The 20,540-nt window shown below is 39.2% G+C and overlaps 2 protein-coding genes across 2 annotated transcripts; both read left to right on the top strand.

The window, feature by feature from the left end:
• The first annotated feature begins 354 nt into the window (after nt 1-354).
• Nucleotides 355-6,691, top strand: LOC139661040 (C-type mannose receptor 2-like). Its single transcript, XM_071539363.1, has 6 exons — nt 355-567; nt 1,439-1,506; nt 1,906-2,280; nt 3,855-4,196; nt 4,331-4,422; nt 5,420-6,691. Exons 2-6 carry the CDS (start codon nt 1,470-1,472, stop codon nt 5,549-5,551), a joined length of 978 nt encoding a protein of 325 aa, XP_071395464.1. The 5' UTR covers nt 355-567; nt 1,439-1,469; the 3' UTR covers nt 5,552-6,691.
• A 9,874-nt stretch (nt 6,692-16,565) lies between these two features.
• Nucleotides 16,566-20,321, top strand: LOC139661041 (P-selectin-like). Its single transcript, XM_071539364.1, has 3 exons — nt 16,566-16,606; nt 16,977-17,288; nt 19,966-20,321. Exons 1-3 carry the CDS (start codon nt 16,570-16,572, stop codon nt 20,319-20,321), a joined length of 705 nt encoding a protein of 234 aa, XP_071395465.1. The 5' UTR covers nt 16,566-16,569.
• Nucleotides 20,322-20,540: the final 219 nt, after the last annotated feature.

Here is a 20,540-nt window from a genome sequence, read left to right as displayed (position 1 = left end):
TATTCTGTATGAACTAGGGATCAGTGATGTTACTGTCTCCTTTCTGGCCCGCCTGGCAGTCCACAAATAGAAATAGCAGATTTACATAAATGTCTCGAGTCACCAGGATTTACTGTCTGTGTCATGTCATTTCAATAATGTGGTTCCCTTTGTCCTTTCATTAGCACAATAACACCTGAGGAACTTCTCCAAAATTTATAGCATCATATTCATGGTATTCAAATAGTCTCATAACCAAGAGAGCAGCATTGTTTCAGCTAAACAAATCATGTTGTGATGATTATCTTAATCTTCAAATGATCAGACTGTCACTCACGTAAGGAAGAGAGAGGAGACAGAGGGGTGGGAGACGTTTTCCAATGCACAGGATCTGATGTAACCTCTCCATGTGCTATTAAAGTAGGATGTGCAGCTTCAAAGAAACCTGTCTTGAATGTTAGAGGACTGCGCTGATCAGACCTGCGCTCACTACACTTACATTACACTGATCCATCCATACTGCCAAGTCAGTGTTGTGGGACTGCAAATGAAGACAGAAAGACTGAGAGACACTTTTACTCAATAAGGGTAAGGCATCATTTAATGAAAGAATATTTCTGTCAGCTATTAGAGAAAGAGCATTTGACATTTATTTCAGTCAGGTAATGATCATGCTGGTGATATAATAATAATTCTGGGTTAGGGTTAGGGTTAGGGTTTAGGGTTTGGGGTTTGTTGTGAATGCAAATTTATAAAAATATATTTGTCAGCTGTTTAACACAAAATAGCAAAACACTTTTGATGTTACACTGAGGTGCTTGAGACACAAAATGGATTTCAGAGAAAATAGAATATGCTATAAATATCAGTCCACAAATATACATTTAGTTTACATTTTTATGCACATGACTGAATCCTGAATGAATATTTGTGCAGTGATATGTATGGTTGACTGTTCATAGCATTTTTGTGGATTGGTCAAAAAAGGGACATTTAGATTTTTTTAATACATTTTTTTACACTGATGTTTTAAACAAGTGTGTTTCTCATTATGGATTCTTCAAATATTTGAAAAAAAAAAATTAAAGCTGCAGTAGGTAACTTTTATGGAGTAACATTTATTTAGAAGTAATAAAAATAAATTGCTATATTTGATGGTCAAAGACGAGTAGGCTATGTCAGAACTCACAAACAGTGGTGGGCCCATTTCACTGCTACTCTCATTTCAAAGTGAAATGCGTAGAAACCCATCCGACCAATGAGGAGAAGTGGCGGGACTCCATCCTGTCAATCACTCCTCCTGTCACTCACTGGGAGGAGTGGGAGCCGTGTCAATCCTTGTGTTGGTTTGACTCTCTGGAGATTTGATCTCTTTCCTCCCAAACTTACCTACAGCAGCTTTAAAAATGTAAATAATTGAGCAGCTCTCCTCACAGTAATAATCGTATTCTGATGACAGCAAGGTGCAGTGAGCTGTGGCATCGTACATCATGGAAGGGAAGGCGTTTGTTATCATGGTCTTATCAGGTTAGTGTCATTTGATGGTCATATTTTTTTCCAAGCAATTCTGATCAAAAACAATAAAGTCAAATGTCTCATACTGAATTTACTTCATGGAGGAGTCATTGTACAAATCAAGAACATAAAAAATTAATTTAATCTAGATTCTGATTTGCCCACGGAAAAAACAAGCTGATGGAGAATGTGCTTTTTTATGTATGTTTTTTGTGTGAGAGATACATGAGTGTAAAACAAATCAGGCCTTATCCATCCTTTGTGCTTGTGTCTCTTGCCCATGTCATATTTAAGTAATAAATATCACATTTAATGAGTAAGTGTAGTTAGGCAGCATTCACACATTAATTCCTTTCTATGCAGGAGTCATTGTACAAACTGATTTCACTAATGCTTTGATTGTCGTCACAGGACTGTGCGCCCTCCCCTCATGTTTTCCTCGTCAGTACCACCTTGTTGAAGAAAACAAGATCTGGACTGAAGCCCAGAGCTACTGCAGGGAGAAGTTCACTGACCTGGCCACCGTAGACAACCAGGAAGATGTGGCCAAGCTGAATGACATCATAGGCAGTTATAGTAATGTGTGGATAGGACTGTATGACATTAACCATTGGAGGTGGTCTCTGGAAAATGAGGGTTACTATGGTGAAGGAGAGGCTGAGTTCAGGAACTGGGCCAGTATTGAACCCAATGACTTCTACACTGAGACATGTGCGGGAATGAGAGCGGATGGAACATGGTGGGATGGTCGTTGCAGTGATAGACTTCCATTCATCTGCTACAACGGTGAGAAGAAAACTATGAAATGAATAACAATAATAACTCTTTGTGGGGGTCTCTAAAATAACTAACGTTAGGGGCGGAGATAAATAAATAAATAAACTGTAAGGGCACTCGGAGAGCGCAGACCTCCGCCAAGGTTCGTGCTATTATTGCTTGTTTGTGAGTCGGATCCGGATCCGCTCCAAAATTGATTGGGTTCTTCCTTGGCCCATGCTACACCCTTCCACGAAGTTTCATGAAAATCAGGCCAGTAATTTTTCCGTAATCCTGCTAACAGACAAACAAACAAACAGACAGACAAACTGCACTGAAAACATAACCTCCTTGGCGGAGGTAGTAATAGCCTAACGGGTGCGCTTTCCGTGAGAGAGAGAGAGGGAGAGCGAGAGAGAGAGGGAGAGAGAGAGAGGGAGAGAGGGAGAGAGAGAGAGGGAGAGAGGGAGAGAGAGGGAGAGAGAGAGAGAGAGAGGGAGGGAGAGAAAGAGTGAGAGAGAGTAACAAGAATTAGTGCATTTGCATTGTGTTCCATAACTTCACTGCTCATTACATGGTCCAAGACTTTCACACACACACACACACACACACACACACACACACACACACACACACACACACACACACACACACACACACAGCAGCCCACTTTTTTATCATGTCGCATGTGGCCACATTTGGTGGTGAAGTGCAGCCATTCTGTCATTCACAAGAGAATATGGTGCGTAGTTCTTTTGGAAAACATGTTTCTTTTAGCCTATTTATCTCATTAACGTAAATAATACTCATTACAGTGAAAAATGCATCATTTGTGATTAAAATTATGGTTGTTGGTAATGTATTAGCGACCCCCACAGATGTATGATTTTATGGGAGCCCAGACCCTCCTTATGGGAGCTCAGCTCCCACTGGCTCCCACATAACTCGAACCCTGGTTTCTACCATCTCCAGATGATGAACATTACCAATAACAACATTTCACCTGAGGTGACTGTAGAAGACTTTAACAATTGCTTTGTACTGTGGGAGAGATAATGTGGGCGAGATAATGTGGGCGAGATAATGTGGGCGAGATAATGACGTCAGATCTTTAACTACCTGGTTGAACAGGGATTTAGTTAGTTTTGGGTGGGTCCGGGACAATGTCTTCCTGGAAAAAGATTTACTTGGAAAAAACAACTACTTTTTCTTGTTGTGTGAGATGTTCATCCTTATAAAGAATACAGGACATTTCGGGAAGCGTTGGCTCTGACTCAAGCCACACATTGTCTTCATATTTACAACAGATCTGATCAGCTCTCTCACAAAACAAACCAACCAACCACTTGTTCAGGTAAATCTCTAATAAGTGAAAACTAAGGATAATCTAATTTGGCCTTCAATCTGTGTCATCCCCTTCTCCTCTTTCAGCGTAGAGACTACACAGTGTTGGCTAGCTACTACTGCTTTGAGTTACTGGACAGCCTGTAAACCAGCAAAAAACTTTCAAAAGTATTGTGCAGAAATTCCTTCATGGTCATTGTTGAGTGCAACATCATTCCCGAGACCACAGCATCATGACTTATGCTAAAAAATATTTTCAGGGGCCATCGAAGCCCAGGACTCTTCCAGATTCGTCTTTGTGAATGAATCCAAGACCTGGACCGAGGCTCAGAGCTACTGCAGGGAGAAGTTCACTGACCTGGTCAGTGTGAAGAACCAAGCCGAGAACGACGAGATAAAGGTGAAAAACCAGGGACACGATGTGTGGATCGGCCTGTTCAGAGACTCGTGGAAGTGGTCAGATGGGAGAGCCATGTCATTCACCAACTGGAATACTGAAAACAATCAACCAGGCAATATCGCAGAATCTTGTGTGGCTTCAGGTTTTGGTAAATGGGAGAATCAGCCTTGTAGTGAGAGAAGTTTCTTTGCCTGCTACACTGGTGAGTTCTGATCTACAATTAAGTCATTTTGAAATTCAGTCAATTCAATATTCACAAAAACCTTCTGGCTTCAATTTTTACTTTTTAATGGATGGAAAGTCTATTTTATTAACATAAAATACCTATCCATAAAGTTCCTGTGACAAAGCAGGTGGTGAGGGTGAAGCTGACTAAAACAGACTCCACAGTGGACCTGGAGGACATGAAGGAAGCCATCTTGCAGCAGGTAATGATGGATGAGCGTGATGCAGAAAGATTATTTGCATTCTTACATTTTAGGCTTTTAGCAATAGCACTTGTCAGGTGTAGCTTGAGTGCCAACAGTTGAATAAGTGAACATTTGTATATCGTCACAAACACTAAGACAAAGCAAGAGCTAGGAAAATAGCAGCTAAAGAATTTTCCAGTGCATTTTCCTTTTATTCCTGGCTCAAAACCTTTATGAGGAGAGTGCTGATTTTTCACTTTTTGTCACATCTGAAGAGCCGGTGTGATCTCTTTGTCAGTGTCAGTTTTCTTCATACATTTTTTTTGACTACTTTACTGGTCCTACCCATTTGGCTTACTCTTGGTAAGCTGTGAGTCAGAAGCGCACACTTTTCTCTACACTGTTAACCTTTGGAAGGAAGAATGTTCAGGTGTCACATTACAGAAACATCCTAACTCACTCTGCAAAACTACTGGGATGGTCAGACAGCATCATAGTGACAGAACAAACAGTTAATTTTCATTTTTTAATTTTCTATCACTACAAAATTATGAATGAGCTATCTATCTTGGACATGGCAGTAAACAAAAAGCAACCATAGCAAAACATTGGAAATTGCCAATGAATGACACTTTGACTCTTTTGGATGAGCAGTTCCTCTGGTTGGTGTCATGTACAGTTGCCTCTGATGAAAGATAATGGCCAAATACATACAACAGTGAAACAAGAAAGGATGGTACAGTTAAGACAGGAAAGCAAAACATTTAATAATCCAACTAATCTGATCTAACCGGCTTGAATGTCAGAGGAAAGGCAGCTGCTATAAAGTGGACTCCTCCCATCATATACAGCAGGTTATGATGAATTAGACCACAAACCTCCAGAAGGCTGAATGGTAGTAATAATAAAAATAGTATAACATGGTGCTATAATGGGAAAGTGTTTTTGAGACAGACTTCAAAAGCGCATTACAAACAACAACAAGGCAATAATAAATAACGTTTCTGTTTGTCAGATGAATCAGAGACTGAAGGACCAAGGCCTGAGTGGAAACGTCAAGCTGAGATGGGTGAAGCAGCCGGATGGAAAGATCTTCCACAAGGAAGAGGAGGAGGAGAAGAAGGAGGAGAGCTGCAACCTCATATGATGCTTTTGATTTTCCATTTGTGCCTTTTCACTTGATGAAGTATTATTCATTACTTCACAAGGAAAAAGTCACAATAAATATAAACATGCTAGCGTATCTGTCCATCACAACTATATTTATAATAGCTCTTCTTAAAGAAAATTGTAGTTTTAGTTTCAGGACAGTTTGATTTATTGTTTGTTTCTTCTGTATCGGTGCAGGACTGAAAGCTTCAGGTGTAAGATTTGTCTTCAGCAAAGTTTTAGTTTAAGTTTCAGAAAAAGTTTGATGGATTTTGTTTTGTTCCTGGTGGATGGTGATAATATTGCTAGTTCATGAAATAACCATATTTAATTTGTCAATTTTAAGGGATGTCATTAATTTTGGATGTAAGTGAATTTTGCATTATTCACCTTATATATCTCTCTTATCTCCAATAGAATTATGTTTGTTTAAAGATGACAGCATGCACACACACACACACACACACACACACACACACAGACACACTTCATTGTCTGCATCCAGTTATATTAAGTATGTTTTATGTATATTAAGTATATTTAAATGTATTTAGTTTTTTCTTCTTGTAGACTTCTGTTTTCAGTTGCTGTTATCCAATTCAGTTGTGTTCTTGTTTGATTTTTCTTCTGATTTCTTGTTTGATTTTTCTTCTAATTTCTCTCTGATGTTTCTTTGTCTCTTTTGAGGTGAGATGTTTCTTAAGCCCCTTGATAATGACAGATGTGCAGTAACTGATCCGGTGCTGTCGGAAGACAAGGGCAGACTTTGTGGTAAAAGTGTATTGAGAGATTTGATATAGATGATTTTCTGCCCACATAGGTGTTCTCCTAAAATAGGACAGAGGAGAGTTGGTACATGTCTTTAAAAAACAGACAGGACTACACTCTGCTGTATTTGAACACAAATGAAAACCCATTTGTTTTTATTTTTCATCTTTAAAAAAAACTTGGAGCATTTTCTCCCTTGGCTCCCTTTTATTCATTTTCTATTCACTCTTTTTTAAAACTTGTAAATTGCGACAGGTGGAAACTGCAATTGATCTTTCTGTTGTACTTCTCATATTCTGTATAATTTGTTCATTTTTATTTTCCTTTTTTGTGTGGTGAATTGCTATATAAATAAAGATTATTATCATTATCATTATTATTATTATCGTTATTATTATTTTTATTACCACTACAACTACTACTACTATTTTTCAACAAAAACCCACCCACCAAAGCCACTGAGGACAAATGTGTCTGACAAAAGGTTTATATTTTACAGATTGATAATACTGCTATAAGAAGAAAGTCACTTAGACATGAAAATACATATAATTCAGAAATAAATCTATAAATGAATAACAGTGAGCATAAATTAATAAATAAATGAGTAAGACAATGCATTAATGGGAAAAAACGATCTATATATAGTCCTTTATTTCCCCATTCATATATTTCCCTGTTTGTTTCTGTATTTATTTAAAAATAAAATAAAATAAAATAAATAAATAAATACAATCCAAAGATTATAAAATGGCCTCACAATAAAAGACACATATTAAAGGAGAATAGGATTGGCCCCAGAATTGAGCCTTGTGTTACATCACATGTGATGGAAGACTGTGAGGAGACAAAGCCAGACACCACCACTGACACTTCTTATTAGCATATTATGGAGCAGTTAATACATAAATAAATACTGAAATAAATCAGTTGGGAAATAAACGAATAAGTCAATTTATCATGTATTTTTCCTTGATCCTGCATTGATTCTCTCATTTACTGATTCAATTATGTTCACTTTTATTTATTTATTTTTCATTCACAGATTTTTCTGCATATTATTTTTTATTCATTTAATTATTATGGAATGTATTATTAGATTTATATATTCATTCATTCATTTCTAATTATGGCCGATTTTGTCCTCAACAGGAAAACAGTTGTTCCCTGGTCTGCTTCTAATAAATCTGAATCAACCACTAGGTGGCAGCAAAACACCACCACTGTTTCTGCAGACTGTCAGTCTTCCCTTTGTATCCCATAAATACAGTCCATGCACATGAAAACATGTTGGAAAAACAAACACAGACAGATGTGAATACGTGTAATTTAACTACTGTAAATAGCTAAAAGAAATGTCTGACTGGAAATCTAGACAGAAATGAGCCATTTTATCATCAGAGTGGTAATACAATAAGCATTTTTCTGGCAATGTTCATGGACAATGCTCCCACAGGTGAGCCACAGGGTCTAAAATCAAATCTACTGGTTCCTAGCAACAGTACTGAGGCAACTCGTGTGGGAAACTGCAATGTGCATTGACTTAAAGGAAGTTATTTATTATCTATTTATTTTTAAATTTAGAATATGTAACACCATTACAAGTATTTCATTACAGCCCGTGGGCCGTATTCACAAATCATCTTAAGGCAAAAAGTAGCTCCCAACTTGCTGATTTAGGAGAAACTCCTAAAAATAATGGGTGTGTCAGTCCTAATTTTAGCTCCTAAATCAGTGAAAAGTTAGGGGTAGTTAAGAGGACTCCTAAGTCACTGAGACCAAATCACAAACAATCCTAAAATGGCTGCTGCCGGCAATCCGCCTCGTAATCGGGTCAACATTTTAGAAACATTTAATGATACTGAGCTTTTAAAAAGGTATCACCTTAATCACGAGGGTATTATGATCATAGCAGAGCTAGTCAGGGATGCAGTCACTTCACCAACAAACAGAAACAACCCAATAACTCCGGAGATCAAGGTTGTGAAGTTATGATTATTCTAGTCTGATAATTACTGTAAAAGGCTTCTTATATGAATATCCACTAATTGTTTAACGAGCTGCCAGATATGTAAGAGGCTGACAATTAGCTGCACATATACTTGACTAGTCAGTATATTATTCTTTGTTTCATGTTAAATCAGTGACACTTAGCCTACATTTTTATTTTAAAATCTTTATTTGAATATGGCGACATGATACCTCCTACAGTATTTCTATGATGAATTCACTGACAGAGACCAATCCCCTATCAGCCAATCACTGTTTCATGAAACACGACATCATCCATAGCAACGAGGTCAACCCCGCCCTTTCTCTTAGCTTAAGATTTCTCCCCATTGCTTAGTAAAAGTTGGTCTCAGCAGCTTCGTGAATAGGTTTTAAGAGGAAACTCTTAACTAGAAACGTTTAGTGCTATTTCCCAGCAAACAAGCCCCTGCAGGGCCACTGTGGGGTTTTTGTGGGCAGTGTGGGCTGGGGCAAACCCACTCTAATCCCACAAGGGCCCACTGTGGTTTTGCCCATGCGGGGCCACAGTCTTTTCCCACCTATGGGCCTTGTATGGGTTTTTTGTGGGCTGCCCACACTTAGGCAAGTCCACAGAAAGCCCATTGGGGCCCACTGTGGCTTTGCCCATGCAGGGCCCATGCCCTTTTCTCACCTACGGGCCCCATATGGCTTTTTTGTGGGTGGGCCACACTGGGGCCACACTGGGGCCACACAAGCCCATACTGGCTTTCTGTAATGATATTATTAAAACTGGCTACGCACATAATCTGCATTTTGAAATGACTCTCTGAATGAATGAATTTCTGGATGTAAACCCTGCAAAAAAAAAGTTCCTGTGGTACCTGAAAATGTTGCTGTGGTATTCCTGCAGTACTTAATTTTGGCACCACAGGACAAGCAAATTCTGTGATACATTACCACAGGCTTTATGGTAAAGTACCATAGATTTACAACACACTATGTCCTGTGGTAATGTACGTCACGCTTTATGGTAATGTACCATATATTTACCACACACACACTGCATGCCCTATATGGTATTTTCCCACATGGTCAGTTCCAGCATTGGATATGACATCTGGACTCAAATTGACTGTCACGGGGAGGCAAGTGAACCCAAGTGCAGACACAGAGACAGGAGGCAGAGCGTAAATACAATGACAGTTTATTTACGTGGCTGGAAGTAGTAAACCTGGAGGTGAGGCGCGAAGCTGGGCCAAGGCAGGACAGGCAAAGTGCAGGGGAGAGTCAGGCAGAGTGGGATCCAGAGCGCGAGGATCCAACAAGGGAGACAGACGAGGCAGGAAGACTGGAGGCAAAAGGCTGGAGTCTGGCTGAGGTGTACTCATGACAGAGAGTATGATCCGGCGGAGAGTGGATGGCAAACTGGGGTTTATAAAGTGTGGGCTGATAGGAAGCAGGTGAGCAGACGGTGACGAGCTGATTGTAGACTGGTGTGCAGAATGAGCTGAGCTGGGAGCCAGGAGAACAGGGAAGGGAGACCACGCCCACACACACAAACAAAGCATGGACAGGGAGAGAGACAGACAGGACTAGGAACACAGGAAAGGGGAGACACAAGGAAAACACAAGGGCCAGGCAGGGACCATGACACTGACTAATAAAACATCTTAGGGAATACTGATTAAGCATAAATGCAGCATTCACAGTATTTTAATAGAAACTCATAGGGAGAGTGCATACATTTTAATCTAAGTGTCATGGCAAAAATAAATGAATAAATGAATAAAACTGTATTATGACATGAAATGAAAAGGCTTTTCCGAGATATTTTCTGCAAACTCTGAATTTTTACATCTAAAAAGACTATCTACAGTATACATCAGCGTTTGTTGTATATAAAAGTGATAATTTAATCCCATTAAACATGTTACATTTCCCAAAAGTTCCCGTTTGTTTGTGGAAAATAGTAAAAATAAAGAGAACAGTGGTGTGTCCAAACTTTTATAGTTTTATTTATTCTCTTCCTGTGTGGTGTAAGCAGTAGTCGATTTGAGGAGGGATGCGAGGGGATGCCATCCCCCCTGAAATGAAAATTGTCAAAAACCATCCCCCTTTCATCCCTCTTTATGGCACAAAGATATCATTTAATCAAGAAATGTGTAAGCCACTTATTACTGATATTTAATTATTTTAATGAATATAGCACATCTGGAGTTTACAGCAAATCCGAGGACGGGGGGTCACATGCACCTGCACTGATACGGATGCATGTTTTTTTATTGGTTGATGGCACAGCAAATCTGCAACGCGGCTATGACACCTTGAGGATATTATTTTATTATTTTTATAAATGGGCTGGTGGGCAGGTAGGTCTGCAGGACTACAGGTGTGAGAAACGTCAGGAGTCATAGTGATTATTTTCTATAATTTAGCCTACACTGTTTGAAGTGGGGAAAAAGAGAAACAGAGATTAAACAGAGATTAGATAGCTAGTTGACATTTTAACACCAAAATTATATTAAGGAAGAAAAAAAAAACATTAGGCCATACATTAGGCTACATTTCATCCTCAGCGGGATGTTGCCAGGCAACAAAATAAACGGGAAGTCAAGATTAACCTAGTTTGAATTTTGTTGTTCAAGTGGCAGGTAGTCACCGTCAAAGGGAGGAAGCCCTTTGTGTGTCGTTCTCACGTAAACCCAAATAAAATTTGACTAAGGATCACAGGACTTAGAGCACAAAGGTGTTTACAGCGCTAGTATGTGCTGAATTTTGTGCAGTGGCCCTAATTTGATTACTGCTTTGGGTGGTTATCTACGCTGGTAAAGGAAATGGATAACTGCTAAGGCTGAAACAAATGTAAACACACACACACACACACAGTAGGGGTACCTTTGTACGAAGTAGCCTATTTGGCCATCATTGAAAAGCTATTGACTAGTCTATATTTTCTACCTAGATGATAGGCAGGAGGATGTTTTAAGAGACGATGCAGCAGAGGCAAAGCAAGCAGGAGAGGATGACAAAGCGAGTATGAGTAGAGGTTTGATAACTATAAATTTAAAGTTTGGATAAGATAAAAGTGCCATGAGTGTTAAGTTATGTTAAGTTACACTTTATTGATCCCTGTGGGGAAATTTGTCCTCTGTATTTGACCCATCCTAACTACTTAAAAGCAGTGGGCAGCCACAGTGCAACGTAGGGACCAATTCTGAGAACAGTGCCTTGGTTCAGGGCATTGGCAGGAGTATCTGATACCTAACATCCCTAACTTGCATGTCTTTTGAATATAGCATTACCTTTGTGCTGTTACAATATAAACAAAAGGGTAAACAGCTGGTCCCCTACCCTCCATGCTGTCGCCACTATCAAATTGTTTGTCTCCGTAAGGATCCCACCACCCCCCTTGAAATTTGTGTACAAATCGACCACTGGGTGTAAGGGTGCAGGGTGTTCAATTATTTTAACTTAAAAAAAGAAGAAGTCTAAGTTTGTTTTTTAAGCGAACGTCACATCAGCAGCAGACTGTCGCCATGGTAACGGCGTACAAGCCAGTGACGTTGGTTGTGAGTTTTATGAATGTAAGTGCAGTCCTTACTGATGCTTTGACAATCACCTGGGCAATATATCTATGTAATATCAATATGGTGATATAGCCTAAATATTGCCTTTTCCTGTCCTACAGTACTCTCTCTCGCTCTCTCAAAGGTGCCCAAAATGAAAATATTTAATTGATGTTGATGTGTTCGGTGAATTATTATTATTATTATTATTACTACTGTTAGTGAGAGTTTCCTTTTTGTTTTTCTCAAGGCTGGGGAAGGCAACAAGCTGGTGAGGAAGGCCAGCTCTGTGGTGGGACTCCAGCTGGACAGTCTGGAGGCAGTGGCAGAGAGGAAGCTGAGGGGAAAGATTAACTTCATCCTGGAGAACCCCTCTCACCCTCTCACCCTCTCACCCTCTCTCCCTCTCACCCTCTCACCCTCTCTACGTCGAGCTGAGGCTGAGGAGCAGCTTCAGCCACAGGCTCCTCCCCCCCACGCTGATGCCTCAGGCGTCCATTTTTGTCAGCGTCCATCAGACTGTTCAACACCATCAGCGACCCCTGTGCCAGCCAGCCGTGACGACCAGTATTGTAAGCATCTTTGAGTATTTAGAAAAGTTCTATACAAATGAAATGTATTATCATTATTATTATCATTATTATTATTATTTTAGGAATGTTCCTGGATATCTTGCCTATTCCAAAACGCAAGGAAGCATAAATTCATGATTCATAGTCTACTGTATATAGTCATAAATTCATGAATTTATGCTTCCATGCATTTTGGAGAAAAACTAACATTTTCCTGTAATATACCACAGGAATGTACCACATAACATGTGGTACAGTACCACAGGAACGTATGGTACAGTACCATAGAGACGTGTGGTACAGTACCACAGGAACGTGTGGTACAGTACCATAGAGACGTGTGGTACAGTACCACAGGGACGTGTGGTACAGTACCACAGGAAGGTTGGGAGTCCTCCTAGTGGTAAGATAAAATGTTTTGTGAATACGGCCCCAGTGCTGTATGTGCATTGGTAAATGTCTTAAACTGTATGGAGAGAAAAAAAAATACAGGTTTAAAGCTGTATTTCCACACAGGTTTTGTTTTTGTTAGAGGGTGGCTGGACAGCTGAGGCGGCCCTGGCATCCAGATGAAGCTGCCAGTCAAGGCAGCAGGGCCAGCCTGACTTAGCTTAGCCTAAGCAGACACTATGTGGATATGCGGACTGCTGAGTTGGTCGGGTATCTGCTCTCTGCTTGGGCAGATGTAGTGTGTACTTTATAACGTGTAAGTGCATTAGTTCTGCAATAGAAAGGTATATTGATGGCAGCGTACATTGTAAAGTTGTTGTTGGTAACAAAGGTGCAAGTGACAGCAGTGTAGTGGACTTGGGTCTGCTGAGGCAAAGAGGGGGTGTTTCTGTTTCTGGGACGCTGGAATACACTGTTGAGCCTTCTTGAGGTGTCATGGGCCTAATTCAGTGAAACATGTGTGAAGGAAGCTGCCCACTTGAGAACCCCAATAACTTGCCTACACTCACTGAAAGCTAGAGTAGGTAGCTGGTGAATGTTGCTACCCGTCTTGTGGTGCTGTAGATTTATGACAGGATAGCCTGTTTTCTATGGTGCTCATTTGCATGATAGTATAACATTCTGTTGAACTCTGAATTGGGCCTCTATATGAATGCTCACCTTGGATTATGGCACAAGGGATGCAAATTCATCTTTAAAAAAAAATCTAAAGTGAATAAATAATGTGATTGATTGGCTCCCTTTTATGTTATCATATTGTTTATTAACATTTGTGAATTATGACATATTTGGTGTAAATTGAAATATATTTCAACATATTCTGCAACTGTTCTTCAACAAAAGCACATGTTAGAAAACAGTGTGGACCACACTCTTCGTGGAACAATGCAAATGAATTATGACAATTAGGTATAAACTGCAATATATATTGACATAATTCTGCAACTGAAAAGAATGATGGAAAATAGTGTAAATAGTGTAAACCACACTTTTCAAGGAACAACGCAAATGATATGTTTATCAATGTGTTTGCATCTGTCCGTATACAAATAATCCACATACAAATAAAAATAAAAGAAGATTGTGAAGATGGGAACAATGCAAACGATATGTTCATCAATATGTTGGGATCTGACTGTCTGTATACAAATAAACCACATACAAAACGATGGTGAAAGCCACTGAGAGCAAATGTGTCTAAGACAATGGAGTATACTTTTCATTTACAGATTGATAAAACTACAATAAGATCAAACTCATTTAGACATTCTGTTCCATAAGATCAGTCACATTGTTTGTGTATGAAGTCAGTCCAGATATTATATCAACACACCAAGATTTGAGTCTTAATCCACTGCTGTCTGGTTTCATGAGCGACAGTCGGAAATATTGATCGGACCGTCTCAGACTCATCAGAATAACATAATAATAACACAATAAATGAATTGTTACCTTGCATCAAGTTCTGAATTTCAATGAAAACACAGAGTTTCGGTGAGCACACTTGTATTTTTATCCTATATCTATTTTTGAACAAGTAGTTATAATAATGGTAGTTTTAGTAGAAGAAAAACAGCATAGCACTTTTAAAGTTACAGAAATAGAAACAAAGAATGAACTTAAAACAATGATAAAATCAACTATTCTGTATGAACTAGTGGTCAGTGATGTTACTGTCTCCTTTCTGGCCGGCCTGGCAGTCCACAAATAGAAATATCAAGTATCATGACATTTAAATAATGTGGTTCCCTTTGTGCTTTCATTAGCACAATAACACCTGAGACACTTCTCCAAAATGTGCAATATCATGTTTATGATATTCAAATAGCTTCACCGGAAAGAGAGCAGCATTGTTTCGGCTAAACAAATCATGTTGTGATGATTATCTTCATCTTCAAATGATCAGACTGTCACTTACGTAAGGAAGAGAGAGGAGACAGAGGGGTGGGAGACGTTTTCCAATGCACAGGATCTGATGTAACCTCTCCATGTGCTATTAAAGTAGGATGTGCAGCTTCAAAGAAACCTGTCTTGAATGTTAGAGGACTGCGCTGATCAGACCTGCGCTCACTACACTTACATTACACTGATCCATCCATACTGCCAAGTCAGTGTTGTGGGACTGCAAGTGAAGACAGAAAGACTGAGAGACAGACAACATTACTCTCTTTTACACAAGAAAGGTAAAGCATCATTTATTTGAAAGAATATTTGTTCTTGATATTTCTGTCAGCTCTTACATAGAGAGCATTTGAAATCAGCTAATGATCATTGTGGTGAGGTTATGGGTAAGTGTTGATGATAAAATGAGTTTTGATAAGAAAAATGTACAGTACTTTTCACAAGTACAACACCACTTATAATACTACTACTACTACTACTACTACTACTACTACTACTACTAATAATAATAATAATAAGCTTTACTTATATAGCACTTTTCAAAACACAGTTACAAAGTGCTTTACAGTCAAAATAAAAGAAAGTCCAAATGCAGTAATAACTACTAAAAGAAAAAGTAAAATAACAACAATAAGATGGAACAATAAAAGGCAGTAAAAGGGGCAGGAACAGCATAAAAACATAAAACAAGGCAAAAATAAGTAAGCAAGGACCCTAAAACAGACTTAAAAACAGGAGAACAAAATGGTGACATAAAAACAGAACAGACTATAAAAAGGCCTTGTTAAATAAGTGGGTTTTGAGAAGCGATTTAAAAGATGATATTGAGTTTGCAAGTCTGAGCTCCTCCAGCAGGGCGTTCCAGAGCTCAGGTGCTCTTAAAGCAAAGGCCCAACCACCCTTAGTCGTCAGTCTGGACCTTGGGGCAGTCAGGAAGGCCCTGCCTGAGGACCGCAGACTGCGCTCTGGCTCATATGGGGTTAAGAGATCTGTGATATAGCTAGGGGCTAAACCACATTTGAGCCTTAAAAGTTAGCAGTAATATCTTAAAATTGATCCTGTACTTAACAGGCAACCATTCCACTTATGGAATATCTTCAGAACATTAACAGAAAATTAGGTTGTGGATAACATAAGAATTATTCAGATATTGTAAATGCAAATTTATACCAAGACTATACCTCTGAGTCCACAAATATACATTCAACATAGTGACTGAATGCTTAATGTATATTTATAGAGTGATATGTATGGTCTGCTGTTCGTAGCATGTCTTTTTGTGCATTAAAAAGTGACTTTTGTTTATTTTTTCCAAACATTTTGTTCCACTGACATGTTTTAAACAAGTGAGTAGATTCTTGTTAGATACGTTAGATACGTTAGATACAAGGTGCAGTAGGTAACTTTTTATGGATTAGCATTTATTTAGTAGTAATAAAAATGAATCTCAAAGTTTGGTGGTCACTATGTCAGAATCTCACAAACAGCGGTAGCCCCATTCCACTGCTGTTCTCATTTCAAATGTGTGGAAACCCATCCGACCAATGAGGAGAAGTCTGAGGCAGAAGGCGGGACTCCATCCTGTCAGTCACTCCTCCTGTCACTCACTGGGAGGAGTGGGAGGCGTGTCAATCCTTGTTTTGGTTTGAATTTCCAGAGTTTTGATCTCTTTCCTCCCAAACTTACCTACAGCAGCTTTAAAATTTTAAATAATTGAGCAGCTCTCCTCACAGTAATAATCTTATTCTGATGACAGCAAGGTGCAGTGAGCTGTGGCATCGTACATCATGGAAGGGAAGGCGTTTGTTATCATGGTCTTATCAGGTTAGTGTCATTTGATGGTCATATTTTTTTCCAAGCAATTCTGATCAAAAACAAGAAAGTCAAATGTCTCACACTGAATTTATTTCATGGAGAAGTCATTGTACAAACTCATAAAATAAAAAAAAATCAAATCTAGAATCCGATTTGCCCACAGGTATGAGCTTTCTCAATTCTTGTAGCCTTTGTATGATTTTTGATACATGAAAAACCAATCAGGCCTTATCCATCCTTTGTGCTTGAATCTCTTGCCTGTCATATTTAAGCAAAAAATATCACATTTAACGAGTAACTGCAGTTGGTCAGTATTCACGCATTGTACAAACTGAATTCACTAAATGAATTAAATTACATGCTTTGATTGTTATCACAGGACTGTGCGCCCTCCCCTCATGTTTTCCTCGTCAGTACCACATTATTGAAGAACCAAAGACCTGGACTGAAGCCCAGAGATACTGCAGGGAGAAGTTCACTGACCTGGCCACCGTAGACAACCAGGAAGATGTGGCCAAGCTGAATGAGATTTTAGGCAGACATTATGAAGGCAGTGTCTGGATAGGACTGTATGATGACATTAACAGTTGGAGGTGGTCTCTGGAAAAGAAGAGTTACTATGGTGAAGGAGAGGCTGAGTTCAGGATGTGGGCCAGTAACGAGCCTGATAACTTCTACAATAATGAGAGCTGTATGTTCATAGATTGGGCTGGAATGTGGAGGGACGCTCCTTGCAGTTTTAAACAGCCATTTATCTGCTACAATGGTAAGGAGAAAATAACAAAATCAGTAATAATAATAATAAATATAGCCGTAAGTGGCAATTGGCACTATGTCATTTACTCTTTAATGAAACTTCAAAATGTATTTTCACATACACAGGGTACGATTTGTAAGGGGGGGGGGATATTTTACACGAGGAGAAAAATGAATAAATGAAAAATTCTTTGTTTCCCAAAAAAATTCTTATATGTCAGAGAGAGAGAGACAGAGAGAGATACTGGCTAGCAGAATGCTGTGAGAATGTGCATACCTCCACACAAGCATGCGTAAACTTTCTGAGTCAGCTGAGGTGAGCGTAGGGGTGGGCGATATGACATCATATGCGATGATATCGATATTAACGTGCCCGCGAAACGCCATCTAGCATTTGGCACCTTTGTGCATCAGCCAATCACACATTCAGACACGAGAAGGCTGGAATGACTTAAGCGGTTGTTTGGCATTTGACTCAAAAAAAACAAGCACAGATCCTGTACAGGTCCATGGTGCATGTGTTCAGTTCAATTTAATTGAATTTAAATTTAAATTTTAATTCATTGAAGCATTGGAACACGGTTAATGGTCAAATTAATTCCACTAACGTTACTTAAATACATAAATATATATAGGTAAAGACACCCTCTAGAGGCCATCACACGAAGTATTGTGGACTGACTGACTGACGGTCTGACCAGAACATGCCTCGGCTGTGCTGTGTGAAAATAAGTTTGGTATTTGAGGCTGCACATATGCTATCTCGCTGTAATTTTCCAGTAGCTCACAACTCTAAGTGTTACTGGTGAATGATAAACAAAAAAAATGGGCGACAAGCCAGATGATGGTCATGTCACAGAAATGCCCTCGACTGTCGAGGAGAGCAGAGGCTCCGCATCCACATCCGAAGATTTAATTCCCAGATGTGGCTCAACGTCGCTCGCCTGGAGGTGGTTTAGATTCGTAAAACGGACCGTAAACAAGAGGTGATTTGTAAACTGTGTTGAAAGCCAGTTGCAATTTAAGATATTTTGAAAAAATGTCCTATTTCTCACATGACATAATGTAATATTAATGATAATAATAATAATAATAATAATAATAATAAGAATATCGTCAAATATTGACATCGTCAAAATGACAGAAAATATCAGGATATTATTTTTTGTCCATATTGCCCGCCCCTAGGTGAGTGTGATATAGCAATGTGGTAAAGAGGGACTCACTAAATTTCAGGGATTTCGGCGTCATCATGTGTCGTAATCAAGCAGGGGTTGCAAAAAAATATTTTTGAGAGGTCAACGATCATGCGCAGTGCAGTTGGAGTAGGTATATGCGTCATTATTTACATGTTAGCATTATACCTTTCACAGTGATTACAGTGATTTCCCATAAATATATTGCCCCTGTTCCATGATGTATTGAAAATAAGTCATGACATATTATAAGTCCATATATAAAACTCTGCGATATATTGAAAAAAAAGAAAAAAGATTTGGATTTTGGAAGGCAATTATAACGCTATCTTTTGACGGTCATACTCAATTATGTGTATCTCAGTCTCCTGAAGCTGTCAACCAATTTTGGCGCAAATAGCAGAAAAATTGAAAGAGTCTATTGGAAAAAACGATTTTACATAACAAAATGGCAGAAAAACTAAATAGCTGACATGGGTAGTCACAATGACAAAGTTGTAGATCTAGAAAGCCTGGATGTGTGTGCAAAGTTTGGCATCAACTGTGGTAGAGTTATAGAACAAAACATAAATATGTGTGCTATAGCGCCACCATCTTGTCAATATACATGGCCTACCTTACCTGAGTAGTGGGGGGCCATAGGAGCCCACCTGCCAAATATGGTCACTGTAGGACTTTTAAAGTTTTTGAGTTGCAGACACATAAAGCCGAGAAAAAGAAAGTTCACAGAAGAATTCCGGCAAATACAATAGGGCGGTTGCACCCCTAATTATCATCATCATCTTAATACCTTAATTAATGTAAACAAAAGTTTCTACCATCTTCAGATGATAGAGCGTAGCCAATAACAACATCTCACCTAGGGTGAATGTGAAAGACTTTAAAGGCCCAATCACTGTGGGAGAGATAATGACGTCAAATCTTTATGTACCTGGTTGAATTGGGATTTTGTTGCTATTTAGCGAGACCAGGGCAATGCTTTCCTGGAAAAAAGATTTACTTGGAAAACATAGCTTCCTTCCTTCCTTCCTTCCTAGCATACTGTGATGTTCACCCTTATAAAGAATACAGGACATTTCGGGAAGCATTGCTTCTCCCTCAAGCCACACATTGTCTTCATAATTACAACAGATGTGATCAGCTCTCTCACAAAACAAATCAACCAACCACTTGTTCAGGTGATAACTAAAGATATTCTAATTTGGCCCTCAATCTGTGTCATCCCCTTCCCTCTTTCAGCGTAGAGACTACACAGTGTTGGCTAGCTACTACTGCTTTGACTGAGCTACTGGACAGCCTGTAAACCAGCAAAAAACTTTCAAAAGTATTGTGCAGAAATTCCTTCATGGTCATTGTTGAGTGCAACATCATTGCTGAGACCACAGCATCATGACTTATGCTAAAAAATATTTTCAGGGGCCATCAAAGCCCAGGACTCTTCCAGATTCGTCTTTGTGAATGAATCCAAGACCTGGACCGAGGCTCAGAGCTACTGCAGGGAGAAGTTCACAGACCTGGTCAGTGTGAAGAACCAAGCTGAGAACGACGAGATAAAGATGAAAAACCAGGGACACGATGTGTGGATCGGCCTGTTCAGAGACTTGTGGAAATGGTCAGATGGGAGAGCCATGTCATTCACCAACTGGAATACTGAAAACAATCAACCAAATGGCTGTATCGCAGAATCTTGTGTGGTTACATCTTATGGCAAATGGGAAGACTGGCCTTGTGGTCAGAGATTTTACTTTGCCTGCTACAGTGGTGAGTTGTGATCTACAATTAAATCGTTTTGAAATTCAGTCAATTCAATATTTACAAAAAGCTTCTGGTCATCGGCTTTAAGTTTTTATTTTTTACTGGATGAAAACCTTACAGTATATTTTTTAATGTATAATAGCTAAATCTCTGAAGAAGCAGGTGGTGAGGGTGAAGCTGACTAAAACAGACTCCTCAGTGGACCTGGAGGACATGAAGGAAGCCATCTTGCAGCA

Source organism: Centroberyx affinis, unplaced genomic scaffold (assembly GCF_046629955.1).
Source record: "Centroberyx affinis isolate AG114_WGS23_722 - 3 ecotype Tasmania unplaced genomic scaffold, CSIRO-AGI_Caff_v1 ptg003438l_1, whole genome shotgun sequence".
NCBI classification, from domain to species: domain Eukaryota; kingdom Metazoa; phylum Chordata; class Actinopteri; order Beryciformes; family Berycidae; genus Centroberyx; species Centroberyx affinis.
This window is presented reverse-complemented; position numbering and strand designations above follow the sequence as displayed.